The sequence below is a fragment of the Pelophylax lessonae genome (assembly GCF_965119305.1).
Source record: "Pelophylax lessonae genome assembly, chromosome: 12".
NCBI classification, from domain to species: domain Eukaryota; kingdom Metazoa; phylum Chordata; class Amphibia; order Anura; family Ranidae; genus Pelophylax; species Pelophylax lessonae.
Genome location: NC_138779.1, coordinates 185,216,222 through 185,224,532, shown reverse-complemented (window position 1 = coordinate 185,224,532; position 8,311 = coordinate 185,216,222). Strand labels below are relative to the sequence as shown.

The 8,311-nt window shown below is 47.9% G+C and overlaps 1 protein-coding gene across 1 annotated transcript in view; it reads left to right on the top strand.

Annotated features, from left to right (window-relative positions):
- The first annotated feature begins 566 nt into the window (after positions 1–566).
- Positions 567–8,311, top strand: part of APOC1 (apolipoprotein C1) — a 51,292-nt gene continuing 43,547 nt past the window's right edge. The window contains exon 1 of the mRNA XM_082273897.1: positions 567–672. Coding sequence (XP_082130023.1) covers positions 618–672 — 55 coding nt within the window. The 5' untranslated portion in view covers positions 567–617. The remainder of the gene's footprint in view (positions 673–8,311) is intronic.

The window sequence follows — 8,311 nt, the reverse complement described above, 5'->3', positions numbered from 1 at the left end:
CCACCCCTTGTTCCGGCCCATAGGGTCCACATGACAGCTGAATAACTGGCATTTTCCAAAATTGTACATCAATAGCAGCTTGTATTTTCCCTATGCAACAAGTTTCCTGGTGTAGCGTTCACTGCCAGAGGGGCCGCTGAGATCATACCCAGGTCTCTCTTGCTAGTACAGAGGCTGCCCAGCACAGACACAGCTCCATCTGTCATTTAGCCTAACATCCTAACTAGGGGAGGGTGCTACATTGGCTAGTGCATAGATAATTTACAGGTAGTATATTAAAGCTGAATTCCAGGAAAACAGATACATGCACATATAAAAAATATATATAGAAACTGGTTTACCTGCCAAAGGATTTGTATTTCTGTCCATTCAATCTTTAGATCTACACAGCTCTACAACACAGTTGAGCCCTGCCTGGTGAGGGAGTGAAACATATATTTCACTGCTGCAGTTTCATTTCACATACAGGTCCCCTGGACTTCATGTTTATTACATCTACCAAAAAATCAGCTTTTTAAGGTTTCAATGTACTTTAATTATGCTTGTGACTCTGCATAGTATTTGCATGAAGACCCTCTTCTCTTTCTTTCCAGACGTAATCTCTAGCAGTGGTGAAGATGAAGCTAATCCTTGCAATCTCTGTGGTGATTATTGCTCTCTCTCTGTTAGCAGGTATGCCAGATTTTGTAATTGACCTCATACAGTTGTATTATCCCCGGTTCACACTTTAAATCACATAGGAACCGCACCACCTTCACACATATGTTTCAGTGTGGTGTGATTTAAGCCTATTTATTTTGAATGGGCTTAAATTGCACCACCTAATGTCAAAGAAGTGCAGGCCTCTTTTCAGAGCCACCCCTCAACTGCATCACATGGTCGTTTTGTACAATACACTTCGGTGCTGGAAAACTGTACTGCGTTTGCAATGCTTTTAGGGTGTCGTTAACTTTGTATTGACACTGGCATTGGAACACAAACAATGCGATTGCAATGCTGTGTGTGAAACGTGCAGGGATCGCTGCGTCTTCAGCACCGCATATGTGTGAACCAAGGCTCATGGAAGGCATATTACAAATTGAATCTAATAAGTATAAATTGTATAGTGATGAGCCGAACACTCGGTTAACACCAGAACACCGCGAACAGAGGAAAAGTTTGTTTGAACAAACGAACCCCTTTGAAGTCTATGGGGCTACGATGTATGTAGCCTGCTGCAGCAATAATAACATTTCTAAAGCAAAAAATGTCATATACAAATATACATACAAATTTCAAATCAAATGTACTTGTCACACAGGTGCATAATAATTGGGCCTTGGTTGTTGGTGGTGCTTGAACACCGTAACCCCTCACAGTTACTCTTGCTAGGCACAGGAAAGGGCCCTGCTGCTAAAAAATCCATACAAATTTGAAATCGCATGTTCTTGTCAGTTGTCATACAGGTGCAGAAAAATTGGGCCTTGGGTGTTGGTGGAGCCTGAACACCGCAACCCCTAACAGTTACTCTTGCTGGGTGCAGGAACGGGCCCTGCTGGTAAAAATTCCATACCAATTTGAAATGGGCAAAGATCAAGTGTTGTATGTGTTCTTATCAATGATCTAGTGGGGGCGCTGTGTTGTCATCTGACCTGGCCAAGGTTGGATGGCGGCTATGCAAACTGGCTGGAGTGATGGGGACCTGGAAGGTTAGTATCGGCAGGAACTGAAACTGAAAATAGGCCTTGGTTGTTGGTGGTGCCTGAACACCGCAACCCCTCGCAGTTACTCTTCCTGGGCACAAAAGAACGATACCTGCTGGTAAGAATTCCATACAAATTGGAGATCGCATGTACTTGTCATACAGGTGTCAAAAATTGGGCCTTTGCTGTTGGTGGTGCTTGAACACCGTAACCCCTCACAGTTACTCTTGCTGGGCGCAGGAAGGATACCTGCTGGTAAGATTTCCATACAAATTTGAAATTGCATGTACTATACAGGTGCCAAAAATTGGGCCTTTGCTGTTGGTGGTGCCTGAACACGGTAACCAACCCCTCACAGTTACTCTTGCTGGGCGCAAGAATGGGACCTGCTGGTAAGAATTCCATACAAATTTGAAATTGAATGTACTATACAGGTGCCAAAAATTGGGCCTTTGGTGTTGGTGGTGCCTGAACACTGTAACCAAGCACTGACCGTTACTCTTGCTGTGCACAGGAATGGAACCTGCTGGTAAGAATTACATACAAATTTGAAATTGCATGTACTATACATGTGCCAAAAATTGGGCCTTTGCTGTTGGTGGTGCCTGAACACCGTAACCAACCCCTCACAGTTACTCTTGCTGGGCACAGGAATGGGACCTGCTGGTAAGAATTCCATACAAATTTAAAATTGCATTTACTATACAGGTGCCAAAAATTGGGCCGTTGGTAGTGCCTGAACACTGTAACCAAACCCTAACATTTACTCTTGCTGCGCGCAGGAATGGGACCTGCTGGTAAGAATTCCATACAAATTTGAAATCGCATGTACTTGCCATACAGGTGCCAAAAAGTGGGCCTTTGCTGTTGGTAGTGCCTGAACACCATAACCAAGCCCTCACAGTTACTCTTGCTGGGCGCAGTAACGGGACCTGCTTTTAAGAATTCCATACAAATTTGAAATTGCATGTACTTGTCATACAGGTGCAAAAAATTGGGCCTTTGGTGTTGGTGGTGCCTGAACACCGTAACCCCTCACAGTTAGCAGGGACAGGGCCTGCTGTTAAAAATTACATACAACATTTAAATTGTATGCACCTGTCATACAAGTGTAGAAAAATTAGGCCTTGGGGGTTGGTAGCGACCTAAACCAAAAACATTGTTGGAAGCTAGCAGACTTAAGGTAGAGGAATAGGATAGGCAGCATATGCAGTCTTCAAGGGATGGCAGACTCCTAGAAAATTCAATCAGTTACATCAGCATCAGGGGCTTGATAGCTCTTGTTGATCCAGGACAGGACAGGATCATTTTGATAAAAGTCAGCTGGTCAACAGAGTCTGTGGACAGACACACTCTTTTGTCTGTCACAAAACCTCCAGCAGCACTGAACGTCCATTCGGAAAGCACGCTGGAAGCAGGACAGGCCAGTAGCTCCATTGCATACTGAGCAAGTTCTGGCCAGTGGTCCATCCTCAAGACCCAGTAACCCAGTGGATGCTCAGCTGGAAAGGTCTCCAAGTCTGCTCTTGCACCTACATAATCATGCACCATATGATGGAGACACTGCCGATGGTTGCTTAAACCTAACAGCCCTGGGTGCTGCTGAGGACTAAAGAACTGTTTAAAGGCATCGGTCAGCCGGCCGCCTTCTCCACCGCTCCTCCTTTGACTGAACGATGCCTCAGAAACACATCCAGAGAATGTGGACCTCCCAGTCTCTGGAAAGGTAAATCACAATTTTATTTTCAAGGCCTCCTCAAGATGTTTCATTCTCTGCTCCCTCTGCGAAGGCAGGTTGAGCTCTGCAACTTTACCCTTGTAACGTGGATCAAGAAGGGTTGCCAACCAGTAATTATTCCTCTCCTTGATAGCACGAATCCTCGGGTCCTTTCACAGGCTTTGCAGAATCAGGAAGCCCATGCAACATAAGTTGGAGGAGGCATGAGCTTCTGAGTCCTCTGGGTCACTAAGGATGACATTGTCAGCAGGAGCAGCCTCTCCCCAACCATGTACAACTCCTGTGGTTTCTGGGGAATCAAAACCATCCCTTGTAGACTGCTATATGCTATCCTCTTCCTCTACATCCATGGTGCCAAAATCCTCCTCCTCCTCTTCCTACTGTTTGTTTTGTGGCCCTGTAGGAATTATATCTGCATAAAGGGGGTCTTGTGAGGAAAGGAAGTCCTCCTCTTCCTCCCACTGTTCTGCCTCAAGTTCCCTGTCCATGATTCCACGCAGTGGTGCTCCAGCAGGCAGACTAGAGGGATAGTGTCACTGATGCATGCATCGTCCTGGCTCACCATCCTTGTGGCTTCCTCAAATGGTGCCAGAACAGTACATGCATCCTTTATCAAAAGCCACTGGCATGGCGAAAAAAAGCCAAGCTCCCCTGACCCTGTCCTTGTGCCATACTCACACAGGTACTCATTGATGGCCTTCTGCTGCAGCATTGCCAATGTTGAGTTCCACCTGGTGGGCATGTCACAGATGAGGCGGTTGGTGGGCAGGTTGAATTCCCGTTGAATGACAGATAAGCGAGCACTGGCATTGTACAAAAGGCAGAAATGGCTACAGACCTTTATGGCCTGCCTCAGGAGATCTTGGAAGCCTGGGGTATCTGCTCAAGAAATGCTGCACCACCAGATTCAGAACATGTGCCAAGCATGGAACATGTGTCAATTGTCCCTGTCGGAGGGCAAGTAGAAGGTTGGTGCCATTGTCGCATACAACCATTCCTGGCTCAAGCTGTCGTGGCATCAACCATCTCTGAGCCTTCCCCTGCAGAGCTGACAGAATCTCAGCACTGGTGTGACTCCTATCCCCTAGACAGACCAACTGAAGCACGACATGGCATCTTTTAGCCTGACTGCTTGCGTAGCCCCTTGAACGCTTACGCACTGCTGCTTCAGAGGACAATTGAGCAGAAGAGGACATGGAGGAGTAGGAGGAGGTGGTGGTGGAGTAGCCAGATGTGGCAGAACCAGCACCAGCTTTTTGGAGGCGTGGTGGAAAAACAAGCTGCAACACCGAACCCTGTCCTGCATCCTTCCCAGCTACCAGCAGAGTTACCCAGAGCGCCGTGAACGAAATGTAACATCCCTGTCCATGCCTGGTGGACCAAGAGTCAGCAGTAATGTGCACCTTCCTGCTGACTACTCTGTCCAACGAAGCCAAAACACTACCTTCTACATGATGGTAGAGAGCCGGAATGGCCTTATGCGAAAATAAATGCCTTTTTGGGACCTGCCACTGTGGTGCAGCACATTCCACAAATTTGCGAAAGGGAGCAGAGTCTACCAGATGAAAAGGCAGAAATTGTAATGCTAGCAATTTGGCCAAGCTAGCATTAAGACGCTGAGCATGTGGATGGCTGGGGCAGTATTTCTTTTTACGGTTCAGCAACTGGGGTAGTGAAATTTGCCTGCTGCTCAAATCAAGTGATAGTGTACTGCTAGCAGATTAGGTACAAGTCTCTGTGGCACTCATTGCTATACCATCATTCCTCTCAATGCTGGTATTTGAGAAGGCATGAGGTATAGTAGGGTTAGAGATCATAGATGAGGAGCAAGGTGATGTATGCTTGTTTTGATCTGGTGGCTCTTTCAGGTGCTGTTGCCAATGGACTGCATGGCAGGTCGTCATATGCCTTGTCAAGCATGTGGTGCCCAAGCAGCTGGTGTTCTGGCCACGCTTGATCCACTTCAGACAGATGTTCCAAACAGCAATGCTGTGGTCTACTGCACATGTGCTGAAAAAAGCCCACACTAAAGAACTTTTTGGAGTCCGCAGGGAATTTGCAGCACCCTGCACCTGTGGAGCTCTGTGCTGTGACGCAATAGGTTGGCTACTCCTATGGCGGCCCCTGCAAAACATATTGCCTTGTAGGAGTTTTGCTTCCTTCTCATTTTCCCCCTGCTCCTCCTCCTCCTTCTCCTCCTCTATCCTGTCAGGCACCCAAGTACAGTCAGTGACCTCATCATCCCCCTCCCTCCTCGTCACTGGAGCAAGCTTGGCAGTATGCTTCAGCTGTGGGAACATAACTGCTGGTTTCTTCTCTGTCATTGTCACCCCCTCTATCTAGGCTCATGTTATTCCCAACATCATGTTATACCAACATCACAGCTTTCAGATTGCTGCGCATCCTCCAGCAGCATGTCACTGACACTATGATCGAATAGTTCAGGTGACTCCTCCGTGCATGATGGTGGGGCGACAGAAGGAGTAGCTTTGGAGAAGGAGCCTGTAGAATGGGCCGCTTTGGCAGCTGTGTTGGAAGGCAAGCTACTGTGAGCGTGGGTGTCAGAGGACGAGCGAGCGGCCCCACCCCGCCTGGACCACACCAGGCCACATGCTCTCAACATGGGGGGGGGTTAGTGCTTTGGGGCAGGGGGGGGCTCTACACCCCCCACCTCAAAGCACCTTGCCCTCATGTTGATGAGGATGAGGGCCTCATCCCCACAACCCTGGCCGGTGGTTGTGGGGGTCTGCGGGCAGGGGGCTCATCGGAATCTGGAAGCCCCCTTTAACAAGGGGGGCCCCCCAGATCCCGGACTCCCTCCCTATGTGAATGGGTAGGGGTACACTGTACCCCTACCCATTCACCCCATAAAAGGCAGTGTGTGTAAATAACGACAGGAGACGTTTTGAAAAGTTTATTAAAAATCTTCATCCGGTCTTCTCCACTCCGGTCTTCTCCACTCTGCTCTTCTCCACTCTGCTCTGCTCTTCTGATCTTCTCCTCTCCGCTCTTCTGCTGTCCAATCTTCTGCTCTTTTGCTGTCCGCTCTTCTGCTCTTTTGCTCGTTGCTCTTCTCTTCTTCTTCCTCTGGTCCTCCTCCGACGATGTCTCCGGTGATTATGCCGGTCTCCGGTCTCTGCAGCTTGTTATATAGCCATTAGGGGCGTGGCTGCTCAGTGACGTCATCGGGAGACCCCGCCCCCTTATGTCACAGATAACGTCGTCTAGAGGCCATGCCCCTAATGGCTATATAACAAGCTGCAGAGACCGGAGACCGGCATAATCACCGGAGACATCGTCGGAGGAGGACCAGAGGAAGAAGAAGAGAAGAGCCAAGAGCAAAAGAGCAGAAGATTGGACAGCAAAAGAGCAGAAGATTGGACAGCAGAAGAGCGGAGAGGAGAAGATCAGAAGAGCAGAGTGGAGAAGACCGGAGTGGAGAAGACCGGATGAAGATTTTTAATAAACTTTTCAAAACGTCTCCTGTCGTTATTTACACACACACTGCCTTTTATGGGGTGAATGGGTAGGGGTACAGTGTACCCCTATCCATTCACATAGGGAGGGAGTCCGGGATCTGGGGGGCCCCTCTTGTTAAAGGGGGCTTCCAGATTCCAATGAGCCCCCTGCCCGCAGACCCCCACAACCACCGGCCAGGGTTGTGGGGATGAGGCCCTTGTTCTTATCAACATGGGGGCAAGGTGCTTTGAGGTGGGGGGTGAAGAGCCCCCCCTGCCCCAAAGCACCAACACCCCCCCATGTTGAGGGCATGTGGCCAGGTGTGGTCCAGGGGGGGTGGGGCCGCTCGCTCGTCCCCTTCCCCTTTCCTGGCCTGCCGGGCTGCATGCTCGGATAAGGGTCTGGTATGGATTTTGGGGGGGACCCCATGCTGTTTTTTTGGCGTGGCGCTACCCTCAAATTCCATACCAGACCCGAAGGGACTGTTTTGGAACCTGGGGGGGGACCCCCACGCCGTTTTTTTCCCATTTTGGCGTGGAGTTCCCCCTCAAGATTCTCACAGCGCAAGTCGCCCCGCAAGTCGGATCCGACTTGCGGTGCGACTTCCATTCAAATCAATAGGCTCCCATAGGGAACCATTGATTTTGAATGGAGGCAGAAAAAAACGCTGCTAAAAGCAACGTGGCAAAACGTGCAATAACGCCAATGGAAAAAGCTACTGAAAGCACGTTTTTACAGCTGCTTTTTCCGGCGTCAGAACTAACTTTGACGCATGTTTTTTCTAACGCCCCGTGTGCATGGGACCCAACGCTGGTCCTCAGAACGCGCAGGTCCTGGGTTCTTGTTGCAGCTTAAAAACGCCTAGGCCACTTACAGCTCAAAAACGTCTGTGTGTGCATGAGGCCATAGAATAACATGGAGGTGCGTTTTTAGGCTGCAAAAAGAAAACGCCTGACGCTACTTACAGCGGCGTTAAAAACACCCCGTGTGCATGGGGCCTAATATTTATTTTTATTGATTCACTATTTATGCAATTTCATGTCAGCACCTTGTGGACATTCTGTATATTATATGTTTTAGTTATCTAGTGGGATTTATATATTTTATTCCACATCTAACTTTTCACCAGCACTTTATGGATATGGCTCATCATGTGATTTAATTTTAATCATGTCTTTTTTGCACTAAAGCACCTTATTGATATATATTTTTTTATATCTTGATTGTATTCATTTATATTTCACTATTCACTGAATTATTTGCACAATATTTTTTACATCTTGATTGCATTCATTTATGTTCCACAATTTGAATTTAGTGCTGATTTTATTAACAATTATATATACATGAATCGTATGTGGTGACACTACTATAATTGGCAGCTTTATTCTGCACCACCACTGCGTGGTTCCCCCCCCTCACTTTTTTTATT